At 43.9% G+C, this 24,248-nt stretch overlaps 1 protein-coding gene across 2 annotated transcripts in view; it reads right to left on the bottom strand.

The window, feature by feature from the left end:
* The window catches only part of ELOVL6 (ELOVL fatty acid elongase 6), a 103,405-nt gene that overhangs the window by 16,048 nt on the left and 63,109 nt on the right, over nt 1-24,248 (bottom strand). For both annotated transcript variants that reach the window (XM_084756841.1, XM_084756840.1), the window contains exon 3: nt 14,403-14,534. In XM_084756841.1, the coding sequence (XP_084612967.1) occupies nt 14,403-14,534 (132 nt within the window). The remainder of the gene's footprint in view (nt 1-14,402; nt 14,535-24,248) is intronic.

Here is a 24,248-nt window from a genome sequence, read left to right as displayed (position 1 = left end):
ATGCCCCCATCAGATTGTCCTATAGGCAAGCCTGCCGGGCATTTTAAAAATTGATTTTTGATGTGAATTGACTTTTGACTGTGGATGGTTCCAGGATGGTCCAAGGGTGTAGAAAAGAGCCAACTGTGCAAGCCATGGGAGCAGCTTGGTTTCTCCAGTTCCTGCCTCCAGAATTTTTGCTCTTATTTCCCTTAGATATTAACTGTAACCCAAGAGTTGTAAGATGAATTAAAACTTTCTCTCCCCAAGTTGCTTTTGATCAGAATGTTTTACTGCAGAGACCTAACTGAGAAAGCAGGATTGTTCCCTGGGGCTTGGCAAGCGCTTTGTCAGATGAGCACAGAGAAGGCAAGGTCCATCCCCACAGGCCCTTTATCTGAAACATTTGTTTTCATACACTTCAGTTCACCACCTTGAGATGAGAAAGACAGATTGGTATGGCCTGTGAACCAACCCTAACTGACTTGCTTGAGTGCCTAACTCCTAGCATCTTGACAGTGATCCTCCAGAACACCGAGTCTGCAGGATTAAAGAAAAAAAAATAGAGACAAGGCTTATAAAAACAAGTCTTTGTACTTTTATTAAGAATCACAGGAGAGAGAGAGAGAGAGAGAGAGAGAAAGGGGGAGAGAGAGAGAGAGAGAGAGAGAGAGAGAGAGAGAGAGAGAGAGAGAATAAAAGAAAAAGAGGTACCTTTTACAGCTAGGCTTGGTGTCGCATGCCTTTAATCCCAAGCACCCTGGAGGCTGAGGCTGGCAGATCTCTGTGGGTTCCAGGCTAGCCTGGTCTACAAAGTAAGTCCAAGACAGGCCAGGGTTCTCATTACACAGAGAAACCCTGTCTCCAAAAACAAAAACAGGAATCACAGGGGAAGGCTGGAGAGGTGGCTCAGTGGTTAAGAGCACTGGCTCCTCTTCCAGAGGACCCAAGTTCGATTCCCAGCACTCCTATGGTAGCTTACAACTGTCTGTGACTCCAGTTCCAGGGACCCGGCATCCTCACACAGGCATGCATGCAGGCAAAACACCAATGCACATTGAAAAACAATTACAAAAAAGAATCACAGGAATTTGGGCAGGGATAGATACATTAGAAGTTACAAGCACTGGTTGCTCTTTGAGAAGATCAAGGTTCAATTCCTAGCACCTACATGGTGGCTCATCCTGTACCTCAAGTTCCTGGGGATCTTATGTCCTCTTCTGACCTTCTCAGGCACAAGGCACACACATATTGTCCACAGCCATCCATGCAGGCAAAACACTTATACACATAATAAAAATAGATTAAGTATAGGAATTTACCTTCTAACCAACACTATTCAGCTTTTCAGCTGTAACGTGTGCAGTATGGCAGTCCTCCTAAAAGTTGAAATCACATGACCACATTATTCAGCAGTCTCAGCCGGGGCAGACAGTTTATCAACAAGAACTAAAAAGAAGCCTTAAAAAGTTATCTTCACACACACGTTCCAGGAACCTTATTCATAACAGTGTTAGAGGCAGGAGTAACCCAAGTGTCTGTCAGTGAATGAACGGAATTGTCAGATGATGTATCAGTGGGCCACAAAAAGAAATCCTGACACAAGCTACACCAAGGGCAAACCCCGAGGACTTTGTGATAAGTGAAATAAGCCCACTACAAAATGACAACTTCTATGTGACTTAGATTGTCAAATAAGTCAAACATGTATAGACCGAAGAAAGGAAAGTGGTGACTCCCAGGGGTGCACCAAGGTAAGGGAAGTGGAAATGGGCAGTTATCTTTTAATTTGGCAAGATATACAATGTTGTTAGGTTAACACACTTGATACACACACACACACACACAGAGAGAATAGTTGATATCAAAAGTAAAAAAAAAAAAGGGGGGAGAGGAAGCTGTACTGGGAAAGGGTTTTTAGATTTACTAAGACAAGTTAGGTGTGTTTCTTGATTGATGACAATTAAGATGTTAAGGGAAAAGGGGAAAATGTACGGTAAAAGTATTGGCCAGCCTGTGCTCTTCTATAGGAAGGCTTTGTCCAAGCATCACCCACCTGCCCACACAGTAGGATGAGCTTTTGATAAAAGTGCTAAAGTGGCTTCTTGAAATTAATCAAAAGTTCTGACAATGAAGAGATGAAACACAAGTTGACTGAAGCTGTAGCAGGCACAGGCCTGCTGTAGGCCACAAAAGCCAGAGCAACGTGACAGAACACAGCAAGCAGATTACAGACATGGACACCGTGTCACAGCCAGTCTCCTGCAAGGGGATCTGGGGAGGCCCTGTTGGAGAGCGACCCTGCATGTCAAGCTACAAATCAGTTCATGGATGTCATGAGATGAGACTGGCTAAGGACAGAACTGTCTCAATGATAGCTGGGTCAGATTTGCAGGACGAACACAGAGTCAGTCAGGACCACCACGGTCATCTCAAACCAATGGAGCTTTCTGTGTTCAGGCAGGTCCATGTAAATGCCGTAACTAGTTAAAACAGTCACAACAGGAATTAGTGTCTCACCTGAAATAAGCTGGGGAACACACAGACAACCACCTACAAAAAAACTCTGGTTTAATTAGAGTGTCTCTATCTGGGTTTATTTTTAGAAAGACTTAGTCTACACTTATTACATGTGAGGTTCTCCTTAGGATCCCAGAACTAAGAAAACCAAGACAGGAAAGAAATCTGTTTTACCAATACTATATTCTGCTAAAATCAGCCAGCCAGCCAGCCAGCCACAGCCACAGACATACACACACACACACACACACACACACACACACACACACACACACACACTTGTATTTGATTTCATGTAGTGCTTAAATATGCTTAGTAATGACAAATCTTGACAACATGACTGTGTGAGTATGAGGGGGCGGGGCAATCGATGAGATGGGAAACCAAAGTGGTGACAGGGGAGCTGATAATGGAATCCTGAGAAGGCACCTGTCCTATCCAGCCTTGGTATGAACACACTGGGCAGACAAGGCTCACAGCAGACAAGCCGGGCATGCTAGTCCAAGGCCAGGAAGGCTCGTCGTACTGGGGTGGGGATGAGATTTGGCTTTGTAGGTAGTATGGCCCACAGCTTGTAGAGCCTCTGAAGATTTTATAAGGCACAATAACTAGCAACAATAAAATCATTTTTATTGGGATATCATATGGTTTATACTTTTAGAGATAATGTAGGTTGCCACGTGGAGAAAGACCAAACACGGGCTATAAGAAATTCTGCATTTTTAACATATACAAGTATGTGTTTTTAAATAAAGAATATCTATTATTATCACACGATAGGGTAACTAAACAGGGGTAGCTCTCTTATTCCCAAGAATGCTGGTGGCTGGTAAATTGTAACAACAGACATGAAAGAAAGACAAATTTGTAATGGTCTTTTAGCAGCTCTCTGAAACAGTCACGGGTGTCGCATGGCAAGGAAGAAAGAACTAAGGGCACTGGCCTCAGCAATAGGAGTCTTGAGATAAAGAGGAACTAATTTAATTATTAACTTATTTTCTGATTAACTTGTAAGGAATTCTTAGTTGACTAAAAACATTTCCTAAGGCTCTTCAGAGCCTGCTAGGTTTGAGGCAAGGTGAACTTCTGACGAAAGAAAACGTAGACTGATGTGAAGCAGGGATTCAGATCACTCCCTCTCAGAAGTCACCAGAGGGAACAGACTCGCTCTAGGGTTAACCGTCTCTCCCGGCTCTGCCAAGATGGCACTTGGCCAACTAGGAAGCGGACTGGGGAAAAAAAAAAGCCACTCCCTGAAGTGAAAGTTTACCCAGAGCAGTGCTGTTATCTCAGGTGAAGGCAACTAGTTAATAGTCCACAGGGGTGGTGAAACTGGCAGTAGAGAGGTCAGCTTATGAATACAGACAAGCATGCCAAGTGGGCGAGAATCCCAGTCAGACTGGCCAGAGCACAGCAGGCCACACTGGGCTCCCTGTTTTGACATGTCCTACAGCCCCTGGCTGTTGAAAAGAGACGTCTAGGCTGGAGCCTGGAACTGTGGCTGTTATAATAGATGCAGGTTTTCAGGCTCAGCCACCAGAGGCTCCAAGGCTTGACGGGAGAACACTGAAAACACAATTTTTCTTAACAGTCAGATGCTTGTATGTAATGGCCGCCAAGCCAGGAGCTTGAGAAGCCCTCTCTTGTCTTCCTCACTTATCTCCTTTCGGCAGCACTCTAACCAGGGAGCCATACCCCAGCCCAAACGTTCTCACAAACCAAAGCTACCTAGCCCCGTTCAAAACTCTGGCTGTCCAGGCATGTAACATGGGACTGGGCTGGAGAGATGGCTCAGTGGTTAAGAGTGCCATCTGCTCTTCAAGAGGTCCTGAGTTCAATTCCCGCAACCACATGGTGGCTCACAACCATCTATAATGAGATCTGCTGCCCTCTTCTGTAAAGCACTCATATGCAATAAATAAAATAAATCTTAAAAAAAAAAAATGGGACTGAGCAAAGAGCACTTTCAAGTTAGACCATGCTGTCTGTGTCCATGTCTGTGGGGGACATGTCTTCCCACTCTGTAAGCTCATAGGAACACGGATCGCAGCATTCTGAAATATTCCTTTTATATGATATGCTGTGGCTAATGCATACAATTCGGTGAAATGTGTACCCCCTTCCCCCATATCTATGCTATATTCAAGAGACAATTTCAAACACAGCCATGAAGGAGCAGCCCTTGCATCACCTTAGCAATTCTGCTGACTGGGCAAGTCGTTAGGTCCCCAGTCTGACCCAGGTGGAAACAGTGTTGGGGATGGACTTTGGGTGGGCTGAGCAGACGCTCCAATGCACTGAGCTATACTGCCAGACTGACTTGCTGTTTTTAGCCCAGGCCATCCTCAAAATTGCAAGCCTCCTGCCTCTGCCTCCCAGGCCCTTGCACCATGCTACATTAGTGTGCTACCACTCTGGACCAGCTGCGACAATTCCTGCTGGTAAACTCCAGCAGTGCTATTCATGTCCCCACTAAATGGGAGTGCTAAATCAACCAGCCATCAGGGCCACGCTTTCAAATAAAGAACCCCCAGCCCCAGGATGGAAAACTACTGTTAGAATGTATTCGCTGTGTTTAAAATCATGTTTTGAGCTAGGTGTGATGGTACACGCCTTTAACCCCAGCACTCGGGAGGCAGAGGCAGGTGGATTGCTGTGAGTTCAAAGCCAGCCTGGTCTACAAAGTGAGTCTAGGACAGCCAAGGCTACACAGGAAACGCTGTCTCAAAAAACACACATCATCATCATCATCATCATCATCATCATAATAATAATAATAATAAATGTTTTGAAACACGAAGTTACATGGATATGGATCTATGTGTTCTGACAATCCCTGCTTGAGTCTTATTCCCATGGGAAAGTTGATCCTGAGCTATAACAGTTCAGAAATACTTGGCTGTTCTGACTATTGAAAGAGCTTGCCTGCCATAATTAAAGGTTACAAACCTAGTTAGTATATTCTGAGTAGGTTGTTTGTAGGATGGTGTGGATAAAAAAAAACCTGACATAAATTGTATAAATTGGTTGTTATAAACTTTGAGGAAAGCCTATAATCTCTCTGTTTTCAACAGAGGAAAGCTATTCATTTTAAATTAAGGTAAAACAAGTTTTGGAACAGTGAACATTTCCCGCTAAATATGGAGGGCATCTTCCTCCCTCAGCTCCATGGTGGCTGGCTCTGCCTTTCTTCTCCTGTCCTTTCTGCAGAAGGCTTGGGTAGGGGTGGGCTCTGGGCAGTAGACCAGCCCTTGAGGGAGGCTCCCACAAAAATGCTGGTTAAAGGGTGCTCTCCCCCTGTGTACCTCGACCCAGGTCCATGTCCTACTCAGCCTTCCCAGTAAATGATCAGAGTCATCCAAACAGCCTGGCAACTTGGCAGTGAAATTCTCTTCACTTTTGGACTTGACCCAAAACAGGAAACAATAAAGGAGTCCTGGAACATTCCCAAGCCAGCTGCTGACAACATTTCCCAGTCGGCAAAATAATATCTGAATGGATTTCTTACTGTGCCCCCGTCACTAATGTCACAGCAAGGACACTCACTTGCTCATACAGTTACTTAACTACGTCTATGTTTTTATTTAACTTTATGGGTTTTCAGATAGGGTCCTATGGCAGCCCAAGGTGACCTAGAACTCTCTCCATTCTCCTGTGTGGTACCAGGCTGGTGCTGGAGGGAAAGGCTTGCGCCACAACACTTGGCTCACAGCTATGGGTCTGCATGAAGAAACAATACTTTGCAACTTCTGGTGGGCGGGTGAAGGAAGAAATAATTTTTGTCTTCAGCTTATGTGGTTTTCACTACAAAATGCTTCTAATGGAAAAGATTTCTGGTGACTTTGTTTTGTTAAAAGGTAGTTTTAAAGACAAATTTTAGAGATTTGTTATTTTTACTTCTATGTGTATATGTGAGCCTGTATGAATGCTATTTATTAAGCACATGCATATAGTGACACAGAAGCCAGACAGGCCATCAGATGCCCTAGATATGGGTTTGGAAACAGCTTGGGCTGTCTGTAAGAGCAGCAAGTGTTCTTAACTGTGGAGCCAACGCCTCTCTCCAGCCCCTAAAGATTTCTTATTTTATGCTCAGTAATTAGACTCAATTTGGCTGTCTTTCTTTATTAGATCCCATCCGTTGGAGCAAAGATGGGACATGCATGAGTACTAAATGTTGTTTTAAATTATAAATCCACTTACGGGTTTACAGAACACATCACGGGGTTAGCTTTTTAAGAAAACCAGAACTAGAGGACAGGGAGGCTGAGACCACTCTGACCATCACCAGTCTGGAAACTTCCAGGCCCACACAGCATTTTGTGTCAAAGGGGCCGGTGGAACTGTGTGTGTATGGAATTTCCGTAATCCAAAGCCAAGACAGGACTCTCATTAGGGTGCAGAGGCTGTGTACTTCATGGGAGTCAAAAAGAACATGAACATGAATTGTAATCCTATAAAAAAAAAAAAAACCAACTGACCACAACAACAGCGAGAAATTATGGGCAATTTTTTGCAGAGATACTCCAAGAGTTTGTTAGCTAGAACTTTTGCCAATTATGTTTTCCCTGTGAAAATATGCATACTAATCTTTTTTATTATGCTATCCACTTTCCCCTCTTTTCAGTAGTTGTTTTATAAACTCGACTTAGCATAGAATACTTAAAGGGGAAAATTAGCGGTGAAAACAAGTTCAGTCATCTCATAATAAACAACCGTGAAGGCAGGGTGTGTGTGTGTGTGTGTGTGTGTGTGTGTGTGTGTGTGTGTGTGTGTGTGTGTGTGTGCGCGCGCACAGACATTTAGCCCAACTATACAGACTGTTTATAAGCCCAGAGTTCATTTCTACAGCCAGTTTCAGAAACTATTTGAAATTTACTTAAGAACCTACACTTTTTTGGACATGTAAGCAGGGAATTAGGACAACAGCGGCCATAGTCTGTTGATCCGAAAGTGCTTGGTCAAGAGAACTAGGGAGCAGACAGACCAACTGCATTGTCAGAGCAGGCCACTGCCCTGGACCTGTGAATTACAGATATTACAGGGAGAGTTTGTCTGTCTGCCTGCCTGTCTGTCTCTGTCTCTCAGTCTCTCTCTGTCTCTCTCTGTCTCTCTCTCTCATTTTTTTCAGATAGGGTTTCTCTCTGTAGCCTTAGCTGTCCTGTAACTCACTCTGTAGACCAGGCTGCCTTGAACTCAGAGATCCATCTGCCTGCCTCTACTTCCCAAGTGTTGGGATTAAAGGCATACGCCACCACCACCAGTGAAAGTTTTTCTTGTAATTCAAGGCCATAAACACGACACATCTTTTTCCTAGTCACTGATCTTTTTAAAAAATATTTTATTAATTTATTCATATTACATCTCAATTGTTAGCCCATCCCTTGTTTCCTCCCATTCCTTCTTCCCTCCCACTTTCCTCCTACTCCCCTCCCCTGTGTCTGTGACTGAGAAGCCCCCCTCCCCCACTGTATATGCTCATAGAGTATCAAGTTTTTTCTTGGTAGGCTGCTATCCTTCCTCTGAGTGCCATCAGGCCTCCTCATCAAGAGGATGTGGTCAAAAATGGGGCACCAGAGTTTGTGTGAAAGTCAGTCCCCACTCTCCACTCAACTGTGGAGAATGTCCTGTCCATTGGCTAGATCTGGGTAGGGGTTCGGAAGTTTACTTCCCGTTTTGTCCTTGGCTGGTGTCATAGTTTGAGCAGGACCCCTGGGCCCAGATCTGCCCATCATAATGTTCTTCTTGTAGTTTTCTAGGACACTCTGGATCCTTCTATTTCCCCATTCACCCATGCTTCTCTTGCCTAAAGTCCCAATAGGATGCCCTCCCCTCTGACCCACTTTCTTGGTAAGTGAAAGCTTTCATGGGACATGCCCCTTAGGCTAGTGTCTGGATATAAGTAAGTATATACCATTTGACTCTTTCTGCTTCTGGGTGAACTCACTCATTATGATCATTTCTAGTTCAATCCATTTGTCCACAATTTTTGGGAATTCTAGCAAGCTGGCATCCTTGATTTAGAGCTGACTTTTAGGTCCCACTGAGTTTGTAACCATACCTTGGTGTTTGACCGTGAGAGGAGTAATTGTCAACGTATTATGAAGGCAGGTGGAAGGAAGCCCAGTAAAATAGCCACAGGTCAGACACAGGGGGCGGAAAGCAGACAAAGCAATCTCAGTGGAGATACTGGGTCATGACTTTGTTTGATCTCAAGCTATCAACTTAAGGAGCCATGCTATCAAAAAGAACAAAAAAATTAGGTACGTACTCTATGCATCAAGTGGCAGATTACAGGATGCAATAGTGTGATCCCTTTACTTCTGGCTGTGATGGAAATGAGTCCTTGGTTTCAGATGAAAAAAAATGTGTGAGATGGCAGGAAGCAGAAGGTCCAGCAGAATCGCCAAAGCCATCCAAGCCTGGAGACAGTCTTCTTCTTCTTCTTCTTCTTCTTCTTCTTCTTCTTCTTCTTCTTCTTCTTCTTCTTCTTCTTCTTCTTCTTCTTCTTTTTCAAGACAGGGTTTCTCTGCGTAGCTTTGGTTGTCCTCGATTTGCTTTGTAGACCAGGCTAGCCTCGAACTCATAGAGATCCTCCTGTCTCTGCCTCCCGAGTGATGGGATTAAAGGCGTGTGCCACACCTGGCTAGGCAAATCTTCTTAGCTCATTTTTCTGATGCATCGTTCTTGATTATTTACTTATTTAACCCAAGTCAGTATGGGGATTAATCTGAAGTTAAATGCTTTCAGAGAACCCAGACACTACCATACATAAGATAACCCCAAATGACTGGACAATTTTTTTTTACCACATTAATACAAAAAATGGGCAACGATGAACAACCATCTCTCCTGGCTACTCCCGTCACCTGAGCACACCCTGTTATGTTGCTAATGCTCTTTCACATCTCCAGGATGTGAGTGGAGGAGGAGGAAGGGAAAAAACTTCTCTGTGAGCCATTGTATCATCATAAATGAAAGGTGTCAAAGAAACCCATTGCTCACATTAAGAACTTGCATTGGGCAGGCAATGAAATATTCTCAAAAAAAAAATCAGTCATTTGAATTATACACATCTGGCGCTAAGTCTTAGGACTCTGTAAACAATGAGTAGTCTCTGATATAGCAATGAATTCAGTGGGGGTTGTTTGGCAGCCTCAAGCAAGTATAAAAATTTAGTTGTAAGTGAGACTAAGAAGGAATCAGAAAGCCTGTGCCGATTTTCACTCGTGAATTCTCTGCAGTGAATGGTAGGCAATGAATTCCTAAGAGAGCTAGCTATTAACTGAACAAATCCATCCACTGGCAGTACTGGTAAAAACAGTTGCAAGGAAGGAAAAAAACAAAAACAAAACAAACAAACAAACAAAAAAATCCCAACCAGACGAATGCTTCCTAGGTCATTGCCAAGTCAAGTGAGACCCAGGCACTGTCAATACCACAGCAGCACCCCAAACCATCAAGCACCACTATTTGGAAATGAAGAGGAAACATGCTGAAAGCTTTCAGGAAAGAACTGTTAAGACTGGGCTCGTCAGTGGCCTCCACACATCGTCTCACACAGGAAAGGAAGGGACTATGTTCAGAGAAGTCTTAGTGCCGAACCAGCAGAACCATAGAGTGAGCCAGCAGTGCTTCTGCACCACCAAGGGCCCAACTGTTTTGTTTTGGCTGTCTGCTCGCATCCGTACCTCGAGGACATGCGTGCTACTGAAGAAGGAAGGCTCAGAGCTACTCAGAGGAATCTCCCCAACATGCGTGCTACTGAAGAAGGAAGGCTCAGAGCTACTCAGAGGAATCTCCCCAACAGGAATGTCTAGCACCCACTCATGTTACTCATTTTAATTTTTTTCTGCCAATCAACAGATAGCCAAGGTTACTTCAGATTAATGATGTCTCACCTGGCACATTTCAGATTACAGAATTAGGCAGTTTCATAAAAACTCACTCCTTTGCTGTATGTCAAATTCTTGACACATACATACACACACACACACACACACACACACACACACACACACACACACCACCACCACCACCACCACCACCACCACCATGCAAAACTGTGGCAAATAAGGTCCTTTGAGGATTTGTGAGGTAACACAGGAAATTTATAAGATCATAATCTTTAGCTTAATCCTTCATTCAAAAGGATCACTATCCAATGATGCTGTTGTAAGCCCATGTAATCGCCTTTAGAAAAGGATGCTATTCCTCAGCCCAGTTTCTAGAAGACCTAAGGCGTTAGTGATTCACTTACTAATGTCTCAGAAAAACGTACGCACCTTGGGAGCCATCTGTATTATATCGTTATGGAAGCCATGTTGCTGGTCAAACTCAAATATTCTGTTCCAGAGAGTTTAAGTTGTGACAAAAGATTATTGGAAGAGCATTCATCAAAATACTAAGAGTAAACATCTGTGGGTAATGGCATTTAAGACTTTGTATGTGTGCTTTTCTTCCTTTTTTTTTCCTTTTCACTGTTTTTGTTCTCATGAACAGAGACTTCTTGTATAACTAGAAATTAAATTTTAAAAAGCTACTAGATAACTTAAAAGTAAGACTAGCAACAACTACTGGGTAGCGTTTCTAGTGATAGGTCATCAAAGGCTGTGGCTCTGTAATCTACCTGTAAAACGGGGAGGGGCTATAACCGGAAGCTGTTCTCTGTGAAGGCATGATCCTGCTGTGTCGGGTTTGTGTGCTTCCACGTCTAAAGAAGGAGAATGCCCTGCACGTCACAGCCCATCACAAGACAGCAACCTGTCCACACTGGCCAGAGCCCATGTGCTGTCTGCAGAGCAGGAGACGTACATCTTCCTGACTTCTGTTCAATAAACTCCTCCTATACCAGCTGGGAAATCCCTCCCACATATCCTACCACAAGACCACGCCGTGAATTTACTTAATTATCTAATAACTACTTTCTTGGAAATACCCAAAACTCTGCATTCAATAGGCCTTATCCCCTCTTGTAAAGAAATATATAACAGTTGTTAGTAAAGCGCTTTCCTTGATTTCCTTTAATTTTAGAAAAGGAGCTTTTAACCAGACCAGGCCTTGTTGTCTTTAGCTATGAAAACGACAGCAGGTGTCTTTCCTGCAGGCAGAAAGGCAGAACCAGGGCTCCTGAATAAACAGAAGGCGTAGTTTTCCAATGATGGTGGAGCTTTAGTTTGCTGTTTACAGCACTTAGCTACTTCCTACTGATCTCTGTGCAGGGGTGAGGTGTGTAACTCAGCGTCTGACACAGCCCTTGCCTGTCAGGTACCATGGTCCCTGGGCGCTTCTTCCTCATCTGAACTGCTTCCGGAAGGAGTGGAGTGCGAGAAGAGTATGACTCTACAAAGGAAACTTTATACATTCAAACTTAAAAAAAAAAAAAAAGACAACTATATCTGCTTTTGTTCTAAGTAGGATAATATATCACAAAGAAAAAACTTTTACGTTTCTAAATCACCAAATCCACTAAAACCAAGCAATGTTACTGAAATTTGGCTCTTTTCTAGTGAGAAAGGGTATTTAATAATTAAAAGAATGTCTTCTTAGTCTTTCCATGATGTTAGTTTTCCTCTGGTATCTGTTCAAACACTTTTACAAATATTTAAATTTATTAATGAATGACATACAGATGTTATTGTTAACAAATAACCTTTGCACATACATTAAGATTTAAAAAAAAAAACATACCTCAACCTATCTGCTTTGTTATTATAACCATACCAAATATTTCAAAATGCTCGAAAAATCTATGTGCTTCAGATTACTGGCTGTGGTGGTTTGAATAAAAATGGCCCCTGTAGGCCCGTAGGGAGAGGCACTGTTAGGGGGAGTGGCCTTGTTGGAGAAGTGTGCCATTGGGGGTGGGCTTAGGGGTTTCAGGTGCTCAAGCCAGGTCCAGTGTCACTCTTTCTGCTGCCAGCAGATCTGGCTACGGAACTCTCAGCTACCTCTCCAAGCGCTATGTCTTCCCTCCCGTGTGCTGCCATGCCTTCTGCCGTGACGACAATGGACTAAAGCTCTGAGCTGTAAGCCAGGTCCACTGAAATGTTTTCCTTTAGAAGAGTTACCATGCTCCTGGTGTCTCTTCACAGCAATCTAACCCTAACTAAGACACTGATACAGTAAAATTCTTATAGAAAGTTTTGTGAAATATTAAATATGAGTATAATCAAACAGCTTATAAGACATGCAGGGTTCAAAAGAGTAAAACCAAATAAAATTCATTCCAGAAGAAAGTCTATGGGATAAAGTATACAGAGTGAAGGGCTGGGTTTCCTCAAAGGAAGCATCAGAGAAGGAATTGGGGGGAAAGAGAGGGCAAGAAAACCTTGAGGTCTAATGAAAATACGCAGACCTCATTTTGGCCCAAGTAGAAAAACTCGAAGATTCAGCAAAGCAAGAATTACCATTAATTTAGGTGAGGAAAGGACCCTGTGCTCATTTCTTTGAAAAGAGCCTTGGCCTTTTAGTGCTCACAGAATCGCTTCAGTCTGTATTATTTCCAAATTATTTGGAGATAAAGGAAAAGTTAGGTATAGAGAGGAGACATGACCCACTGAAAACCAAGTGTGCAGTAAGCAGGCTCCTGTACTCTAATCTGTTTATGGGTTACAGATTAGCTAGGGGAAAAGGCTTAGGGGAATATTGAAAAACCACAATTTTTCAAGACTGTCCTCTTTAGAATATGGACACACACACACACACACACACACACACACACACACACACACACACACACACACACACACCCACCACCACCACCACCACCACCACCAATATCAAAGTTCTTTAGGTGGAATATAATCAACCGGAAGTATAAATACAAATGCTACTTCTTGACAGGAAAAAACCTAGAACTCTTCCGTTACAGACCCAAGGACAAGCGCTTCAAATCCCCCAGCCTCCCCAAATCCAGTGAAATAAAAAGTAGACCCTATAGAGAGACAAGCACTCAGGGTTCCACATGCAGGCAGCCAGCATAACGGAATGTGTAACTCCCGGGGCTCCGAGGGAAAAGCCTGAGTGATCCTAATATGCTTTAGGTGACTAATGAGCCTTTCAATGCCATCCACCTCTCCTTAGTGCTAAACAAGTTAGCGTATCATCCCAAAAACCACAAATGAAGAGTCGCAAGACGACAGTGACGTGTTCTGCCTTGCATGCATCTCCTCCATTCTGCCCCCATCGACCCTCCCGCTAAAACCCAGTCACAAACTCTGATGTATTTGAAAAGCTAATCACAAATAGGACAAGTGACACTGTCAGCACTGTAGGAGAACTCTGGTGCCTCCTTGGTCTCCAGCTGGGTGCTAACTGGCCTCGTGATGGCTTACATGACCAAATATTAAAAAACTATAAATGCTCCCTAAAGCTTCCAGAGGAATGCGCTTGCTTGCAGGTTGACTAGCATCCCTGGAGGAAGCAGGCATCACCTCCACAGCTTCTGTGTTGAGTTCTGCCAGGTGCACAGGAAGACCTCGCGGTGTCAGGAAGGAGCAGATGGGGCCACCTTGGGGAACGCAGAGCAACAACGCTCTCTGGTCTAGTGATGCTTGCAGGGACTCAGTCAAGTTCTTGCATTTCAGCGCTATCTTTCGATTAAGTACCAGTAACAGCGCACCCATGACACCTGGTTTCCAATGGACTTAACTTACTTGTGTGTCTTTGGATTTCACCTTCCTCTTACACTTAAGCACCTAGAATTACTGCTTGGGTAGGAAGAGACGGCCCATGACTTTTTCCAATAAAAGAGTGTGTATACCAGAGCCAACGTGACCAGAACAGAGTGTTTCTCTGTCCATGATTTTATGTTCATAGTGAATTTAAAACACTCAAAACTCTCAGAAGCAAGGATCCCTTTCTCTCGGCAGCTCTGGGCAAATGAGAGGACTACAACCTACCTGAAGACTGCAAGGGTCAGTGACCAGAGCACTAGCGGCTTCCGTAGCTCAAACTTTGCCCGCTTGTTCATCAGATGCCGGCCACCAAATATGAAGGCAGCGTACAGTGCAGAAAACAGGAAAGACTTCTTCCTATGAAGAAACAAATGGACCAAACCTCGTGAGACAGGAGCTGTGCAACACAATAGCTTCCTGTCTGTACTAAAAGACATTTTCACCTCAATGGAAAAAAAATTGATCTACTTCGAGACATGTCCCGTTGGCAAATGCATCCTGTGCTTGCCAACATGACACAGTAAACACCATTCAGCAGAGACAGATGTGCTTTCAGGACCTAAAATCAAAATTTTTGACATAGCACCAAGGTACAAGAGGTGAGCTTCTCACTAGAGGAATCATCTTTATTCTTCTTTTAGATAAATGAATTTAAAGCAGAATCATGGTTTTAGAAGAAATGTATTAAATTTCAGCATTACCATTAATTTAAAAAAAAGCATAATTGTCAGACACACACACACTGAATTTAAACACATTTCTGATAGAACCATAGGACAACTGAATTTATCTCCTTATAGTCAGTCCCTGACTGAAGATCCTGGACTTATCAGATTAAATCCACCTTGAGGGACACAACACCCACATGCATGTAAAAAACAAAACAAAACAAAACAAAACAAAACAACCCCCCCAAAAAAACCAGGATTCTTATTTGAATAAACTACTGTTAAAAGGAAGTTGTAATGAAGTAAAAATGCTATTGGATGGATACACATTCAGATATATTTATTACTGAAATAGCATCTTAGATTTGTCTTAAAATATCCCAGGAAACAAACGAAAGTGAACAAGTAGGGAAATGACACCAGGCAGATAAAAGGTACGATGGGACTGGGGCTCGTCATCTCTCCCCACTTCTCTCTTGCAAACACACAAAAACCACTTTACATAGTGAAAGGCATAAAAACATTTCAAAACTTAAAATATCCCATAATAAGCATTTCTAAAAAAGACGATTAGATTGGAAAACATGTACGTATTTGAAACCTGTATTGGGACAACACGGGAGGGGGTGGCCACTGCTGGAGTTCCTGTGGTCTCACTCACAGCAGGGTGGAGGTTAGATTTGAGGGGGTTGTCAGAAATACATCAGTAATAACACAGGAGCTCCAAGCCCCCAGGAACTGCTAGCATGTCACTGTACAGAGTTTAGTAAGGCCAAACGGTGCAGAGAAAGAGTGAGAGATGGAAAGGGGTGGAATGGGATGTGCGGACGACAAAAGCCTTGTAACCAATTTCATCAGTCACTCAAACTTCCAAGAGATAGAAACCTCTCGCTTAGAATGGCTATTCCTATTCAACTAGACAACAGGAAAATGGTTGAAGAATAAGTTGCAAGACATGTACAAAATCAGAACGTGCTGAGGAATGCAGTGTGTAAAATGTTTCAATTATTCACCTGAGTGTTGGCATAGTCCTATGTATCCAAGAAACACTGCTACTTATAGAGGCAGTGGCCTACTGGGTGAGCCCCGCTTCATAAAGCTATGAGTCCAGGAATGAACCCATTAGTAAACACTGAGGAAATCACTTCAATTGCAACCCTGCAACCTTGGCATATGCCTGCTGAGGCGCGTAGCCCTGGCACTAAGTAGGCTCTTAGTGAATACACGGCGGCAATCTCATGCTTTCAAAGTTTTTGGAGGAGGCAAATAACACCCACTGACACCACAGGTCCTCATAAACATTGAACGAATGGGCGGCTGGGTACACGGAAAGATGACTGGGTGTACTGAAAGCAGTGCATTGAAAATCAACCCAAGTCCAGCGTGGTGCCACACGCCTGTGATCCCAGCACTTGGGAGGTAGAGGCAGGCAGATTTCAGTGGGTTTGAGGTCAGCCTGGTCTACAAAGTGAGTTCAGGACAGCCAAGGCTGTTACACAGAGAAACCCTAACTGGAAAACAAAACAAGACAAAACAAAACAATAAAACAATTGAAGAAAAATCTATTCAGAAATAGATTATAGCACGTTTTCTTTCTCCAAAACAAAGCAACAAAGTAAACTAAGCAAATTTAAGAGATATTTTCATCCATAAATGCACACACATGACTATCTTTGCTCTAAAATCTGCCACGGGTATATTAGCTCACACAAAAGGAGATCCACTCTTTCTATACTCATATTTACTTAAGATACATGAACATGTAAAGCTCATGCATAAGCAATGACCTGCTAGAAAAAAAGAAAAAAAAGAAAAAGAAATGGAAACCTACTGTTGATGCAGACCAAGGTAGCATTAAATTAAGCGTGGAATTCTTTTCTTTACACAGGTACCAAGTGACTGCAGCCACAGGTCCTTATTTACTCAGCGTTCTCCTGGGTGGATAAAGGCCTTATCTCTTAGTCTTCTGAACTACCTTACCTTGCAGCCAAAGAGCTACTACCATCACAGAGAAAAAAAGAAGTGGGCTTAGGGGTTAAGATGCCCTTGGGCTTGCCTGTTCCTCTAAGTAAACTACAGCTAAAAGAAGGGTTCGTTCTTGATCTGCTGTCACTAAACAGTAAACCACTTTCCCATGAAAATCCCAAGGCACCCACCCAACACCACGATGCTCCAACGGCTGCTTCTCCCAGGCCTGTGAGCCTCACTGCTTCGAGAATGCTCAAAACTCTTCTATGAAGGCGACACTTCGTTGTTCTTAAAGATTTATTTTTATCGTATGGGCACAAGTGTGTGCTTGCGTTTATGTATGTGTGCCACGTGCAAGCCTGGTGTCTGGGGAGGCCAGAACAACGGGGTGCTGGGTCCCCTGGAACTAGAGTCAGAGAGAGTTGTGAGCAGCCACGTGGGTTGTGGGAACTGAACCTGGACCCTCTGCAAGAGCAGCAAGTGCTCCTAACCACTGAGCCATCCCTCCCACCCCTCATCATTAGTTCTTCGCCTTAAACCAGATCCTGGTTTTGGATTCATGAGTTGAATTTCTTGTAGTCGTGTGCCGACCAAGTTAAGTGATGTTTCTTTCTAGCTCTCCAGAGGAGAATAAAACCTTTCCCTTGTCCTTTTGTTTGTTTAGTTATTTATTTGCTGTAATTTCACACTTCTTGAATGAGAATTAGTTCAAAGTCACTACTAACGTCCTTGAATACCCAACTTTCTTTCTTTTTAACATGTGTCTTTAAAATGCTTCCATAACTCCAAGCACGGCAACAGATACCTGCAGCCCTAACATCCAGCAGAGGCAGGAAGATGAGTAGTTCAGAGCAGCATCACTTTGCTTGACCAGTTCGAGGCCAGCCTAAGCTATATGAGGCCATCTCTCTGAGAAAACCCTCAGTTCAACAGCTAAGACAAGCAAGGTAAACAGTGGCTCTGAACTTGACAATTACAAGGGACCTTGGCCGTAGAGTCCGGGGAGAGGTCAGAGGTCAACTCCCCCATTCTATAGGAGAGGGAATAAGAAGACTAATGGCTCATGTTCACCAGGCGTCTTCTACTTTGGTGAAATCTAAACCACGTTTTGGGTGAGTTTAGAGCTAAATATGGTTCTGCCATAAAGAATGGGATTGTGGCCTTTGCAGGGAAAAAGGATGAACCTGGGTGTCTTACTAACAAGGACAAGAAGCAGATTCAGAAAGACAAGTACAGCATGTTTTCTCTCCTATGTGAAAGTGGCACGAAAGAAGAAAGCAAAGGAAGAATGAAGAGGAGGAGGAGGAGGAGGAGGAGGAGGAGGAGGAGGAGGAGGAGGAGGAAGGGGGAGCAGGCTGCGACCTGACAGCAGAAGCGGGACTTAGTATTGGGTCGAGGCAGGCAGAAGGAAGAGGGTGACAGAATGGATGGGATTCAAAAAACACTATATGGGTGCATGAAAATATGGAGTAAAAAGTTGCGTTTTCTTTCTTGTTGTTTTTGGTTTTTTTGAGACAAAGTTTCACTGTGTAGCCTTGGCTGTCTCGGACTTTGTAGACCAGGCTGGCCTGGAACTCACAGCAATCCACCTGCCTCTGCCTCCCAAGTGCTGGGATTAAAGGTGTGCGCCACCACGACCAGCTTGGAGTAAAAAGTTTAAGACTCCCTCAGTAAGAGAGTTACTGTTGAGTATTAACTGCCTCAAAAAGTATAACTACTTTTCCATTGTTTTGAAGGCTTGGCAAAGTGGGCAACTGAGGTGACTGAGCGTCGGCATTGTCACCAGCACCTCTCTGGTGAAGGTTCAACTGAATTCATGTTGAGCAAAGACTGGCCACTGGCCTATTTAGTATTTAGGATAGATAGATTAGTGCCCGGTGCTTCAATAGTAATCCAATAATTCTCCATTTTCCTGTAGGCAGCCAGGGATGGGAATAATAGGATTACTATAATGCTTTATTAGCAGATAATTAGTCATTTCTAGGTAGCACGGAGTTACCTTGCTTAATAAATCTTAATGTACATCACACAGCACAACCCTTCCTCCCGGGAGTTTAAGTACTTTCAGGGTGGTGAAACTGGAGTTGATTGCTAGGCACCGAGCCAAATAGGTGACAGGGGAAAAAAGCAAACCTAATGTGGGGCCTGAGAAAACAGCTCCATAGAGGAGGACCTAGCTCTGACACTCCAGTACCCACGTAAACTGCCTCACATGGCCACGTGTGGGCCATCACTGTGAGGCTCACTCGGGAGGACCACGAAAGCTGTCTGGCTAGCCAGTCTACTGGGAAACTAACTGTGAGCTTCAAAAACGAAACAAACAAACAAAACCCACAACAAATGACAGCAATAAATAGGCGGAGGAGAAGCAACCCTAACACCCTCCTCCAGCCTCTGCAGTGGGGCTATGGGCACAGGCACTTACACAGGCATATGTGCAACACACACACACACACACACACACACACACACCCCTAATATATGTAACTCTGTTGTGCTTGTACTTTTCCTTTTTAACATACAGAAACTTTTTGTCCCTTACATTTCTCTCAATAATGAAAGTGAATAATAATGGAAATTAGTCTGTAATTAATTAAAAAAAAAACAAGTAAGTTACATACTTAGAGATTTGGATTTCTCTATAATACTGCTTTATCCCTAACCATGTATAAATTCAAATGCAATTTCTTCTTCTTTTCCTTCTTTTTTTTCCTCCTCCTCCATCTTCTTTTAAACTTATGGGATGCCTCCGAAACCAGCACTTAGCTTACACCTCCTTAGAGTTCACAGGGAAATCTGACAGCTATCAGGCTCTCCTCCAAGAGTCAAGCTAGCTCATTTTCTAATGAAAGAACTGTTCATGTGGGTGGTGTTTGAACACAGGACAACTGCTAATGGGCACCTTGGAAAGGCAGCCTGAGTTCCTTCCTCAATCGTTCATGGTGTATCTAAATGGCCTTGTTTATGGCTCTCATGCATGTCCAACCCCCCCCCCCCCACACAAATGGTGGAAGTGAAAAAGCCAACCTTCCAGAGGGGAATAACAAAAGAAGAGATCTATACACTTTCCAATTCAGTTGATATAACTTCTTTCGGTTTTTATTTTTTTTTTTGGTTTTTTCGAGACAGGGTTTCTCTGTGTAGTCTTGGCTGTCCTAGACTCGCTTTGTAGTCCAGGCTGGCCTCGAACTCACAGCGATCCGCCTATCTCTGCCTCCCGAGTGCTGGGATTAAAGGCGTGCGCGATATAACTTCTTTCATGAAAGGGTTTATGCTGGCTGGGCATGGTGGTGCACGTATTTAATGCCAATGCTTGGGAAGCAGAGATGGGGGAGGGTCTTTGTTAGTTCAAAGCCAGCCTGGTCTACATAGTGAGTTCTAGGACTGCCAAAACCCTGTCTCAAAGAGAAAGAAAGAAAGAAAGAAAGAAAGAAAGAAAGAAAGAAAGAAAGAAAGCAAGCAAGCAGAGTTTACATTCCAATGGAATCTAGCTCAAATGCTGACTCAAGCTTTGGTATGGTCTGAAAAGTAGCTTCTTCAAAGTTGGGGATTCCAGAGAGTAAATGAGAGCACATGCTGTTCTGGCTGTCTATGGTGGTTCCAATCTAGTAGGAAAATAAAAACAATTTTTTTTTCTTGACAACTATGTTTTTTCTTGAGGTCATTGGGTTGTACTCTTGACGTTCCAGAGATGGCTGAATTCTGTCACATTTTTGAGAATTTTAATTTTTTTTCTATGAAAGCAATCAGAATTTCATCTGTAGTTTTAATATGCAAAAACTAAACACATGCTTCAAAATTCTGAAAAATAAGTTTGTGAATAATGGAAGTATAGCCATGATTAACAGAGGCTTTGAGACAGCAAGGCAAAGCATTAACTACAGAAAAGGGTGGTGTTCTCATCTGTTAAGTTTTGACTCAGGAACCTAAATAATGTGTGATTTCTGAGCTACTTTGAGGCAAACACCTCTTTCTCATTTACCCCACACCCAGGTGCTAATCTAGAGATCACAGGTTTTCCTTATGTATTTTTTAAAGGTGAGAAAACCATGATTTTGTAATTTAGGTTTTTTTTTTTTAATCTTAAAGTAGGTCAAAATATAATTACATTTAGTGAAATTGATTGAACAAAGTCCAGCCTTCGCAGCAACAGGCCTGGCATAAGGCTGTCTATGTTATCAAACAATGCTTCCTACTCACCATATTTTTTTAAAAAATGAAAAATAAATAGGGCTGGAGAGCTGGCTCAGAGGATAAGAGCACTGTCTACTCTTCCAGAGGTCCTGAGTTCAATTCCAAGCAACTACATGGTGGCTCATGACCATCTAAAATATGATTTGATGCCCTCTTCTGGTGTGCATGTGTACAGCCAGGCAGAATACTGTATACATAATAACAAATTTTAAAAAAAAGAAATTTTTGGGCTGGAGAGATGGCTCAGCATTTAAGAGCACTGGCTGCTCATCCAGAGGTCCTGAGTTTAATTCCCAGCAACTACATGATGGCTCACAACCATCTATAATGTGATCTGATGCCCTCTTCTGTCAGATGCTCTGTCACATGGTCATACATGCAAATATGCAAATAGAGTGCTTCCAAACACACACACACACACACACACACACCCAAGCAAACAAAACCTGAGTGAGCTGGATTGTATTTGTTTCAAAGAAAATTGGTTCCTCATAATTAAGCTGTGGAGATCCCAAGTTTGAACTAAGTCTCTTGTGGCTAAAAGTTCCTCCTCTTGGGTCCAGGCAGAGTGTTTCTCTGCCCCTCACAACACAGAGGCCCTGGCTGTTCACTGCCTCACCGCCACCTTCCAGGCATCCTGCTCACAAGCCCTGCTGGTGCGGCCGTATCCACATCTCTGACTCTCAGCCTGCTGTGCCCTTTCTAGGTTCTTGCAGTCACTACAGGCCTGAGATCATTCATGACCACAACCTAGAGGGCTCTTCCGATCAAGGACTCATGAGGTGTGGTTGGCTGCACTTATTCTGAAATATCTCCCCACTTCCGCTTGCCTTAACTTAAGCCCAACTAACTGCGTGGTCTCTTGACATTACATGAAGCATGGGGACGAAAGACTAGCTTGCTGGGTCTGCTGTATGGAACCCTGAGCTCACCTAAGGACTTCTCCACTAATACCAAGAACACCATGAAGTGATACGTTTGTCACTAAGAAGGTATATGATGCTATTTCCCCCCCCCCCCCATTTTCCAACTGGCAGAGAAGTGGGAGATGGCACTTAGCTCCTAGTGTGTAGACTCTCAGGAGGCTGAGAGCTCCATCAGTCCACTACAAAACATGACCTCGATGGTGCTGAGACCAGGAAACGAGAGAGAGAGAGAGAGAGAGAGAGAGAGAGAGAGAGAGAGAGAGAGAGAGATTAATTAGGAAACCCAAAGGCATATACAGCCTCACAAATACATTTACTGAGATAGTCCAGATTATGCTCGGATGAGCTCAAACCCCGCTGGTGCTGCTACCAGATTCCAAGCAGCGTCCGTCCAGCGAGGCCTTACTCAGCAGCTCAAGTTAAAATTGAAAACCGCCATCACGGGCCCAGAGTTTCTCTCTTCCTTCTTGGAGACTATTTCACCAGTCTCACAGTCGTGGAACAGTGGTCCAGCTGCCCACGCAGGCTGCTCGATTGACTCATAGAAACAGCTGGAGCGCTGCAAATTTTCTTTGCTACACTTGAATATGCATCTACGCACAGGACCGGAGAGGGGAAACTGAGCAGAGGTAGAGAGCACTGCCAAGACATCCCCACTCTCAACCCACACAGAGTTCAAGTTCTTGGAGCAGTGTTCCAGATGTTGCTACTGCCTTCGTCTTCCCGTTCATCTTCATCTTCACAAGGTAATTATACAAAAACCAGTCTCAACGCAGCAGGGAGCAGCGCTCCCACCACCCTGCTCCCAGTTTCCGTGCAGGCAGCATGAGAGTGGTCTCAACCATGTTCAGGACACAACAATCTGATAAGCTTTCTATGGGAATCGCTCCATGTTTAGGAGCTGGAATTATAAAGGAACTAAGTGTTGGTTGTGACGAACGCATTCAAGGTCATGGAAGTGGAAGAAAGAGTGAATCACCCTGTTTTACAGCTCCGCGGAAGGCTTTTGTTCCTCTCTCTGTTTGGCAGCGTGGCGAGCAGCCGTTCTACTGAGGACACAGGTAGCTAAACAAGTAGTGTCGTCATCATCGACAGTTCCTACCCACCCACCCACCCACCCACTGTGGCCATTCTTTCTGTATGCACTGGCCCTCAGTTTCTGCAAGGAAATCCGAGTGACACTGGCCACCAGACAGTCTCCCAGCTGGCTCAAGAGCCTTATCTTCATAGTTTATATCTATTCCCATCATCTTCCACAAAGACTTTAGTGTCCCTCCTCCTTTATTCATAACTTCAAAGCCAGAAGGGAAAAAAAAAAAAGACACAAAGGCCTCTTGGGGGGTGGGGGTGGGGTGGGAAATTCCTAACAAGAAAAATGTCAAGATCGCTCAGAAAAATAAGCATTCATCCATTTCTTTGGAGAATGAACGGCTTTGTTTATCTGTAAGATTCTGTTGGTCGGTGAGATGGTCAGGTGATGCTGCTCGAGGTTACGACTGATGTGCGGCTGGGGTTGATTCCTCAGTGTGGCTTCAAAGAAAAGACTCTTAACACCCCCGTTCTGCCAGCCCTGTTCTCTTCACACCACCCCAGAAGCAAGGAAAAGAGGCATAAGCAGGAGGAAACAGGCTCCTTTCTCTTGAGCACTGGAAGACTGGTGTACCTCACATCGCCGGGGGCACTCCCTTCAGGGACATGTGTCAACTGGCACCCCACACACCCACACACAATCGTTGTCACAACAGCAGAGGACAGTTTTGCAAAGTCAATTCTTTCCTTCCACCATTAATGGGTCCCGGGGGTCAATCTCAGGGTACCTGTCACTCAGCAGGCTCCTTTACCCACTGAGCCGCCTCACCAACCCCAACTTTTGGCGTTAAGACTGTAGAGCACACCTGAAACCCACCTGTTCTCTAAGAAAGCATTATCTTTCCTCGAGCCATGATCAGAAGACAACTTCCCAGGGAGAAAAATAGATAAGAAAAGCTGAAAAGCGGTGTCCTAGATTAGAAGTGTTCCTCCCCAGGGGTCTGCATGCTTAGAGTCAGCAGCTGACAACTGCCTTTCCACCAGAGGTTTTCCATGCAGACTGACAGAGTTCCTGGACCACATAATGGCGGGATGTAATAGACGATGTTTGGGAGGCAGGACAGATACCTCAGTAGGTACGTGCCTGTTGGTCAAGCATGAGGACTGAGTTTTTAGATCCTCAACACCCACAAAACATCAGCCATGTTGGGCTGTAAGCCTAGTACGGGGCAGAAGGGGCTGGAGGGGTATAGATGGATCCCTTCCCTCAATGAAGCTCAAAGTTC

This window comes from Acomys minous (assembly GCF_964271855.1).
Source record: "Acomys minous genome assembly, chromosome: 14".
Lineage (NCBI taxonomy): Eukaryota > Metazoa > Chordata > Mammalia > Rodentia > Muridae > Acomys > Acomys minous.
The sequence above is the reverse complement of the archived record's forward strand: the minus strand, read 5'-3'. Positions and strand labels throughout refer to the sequence as shown.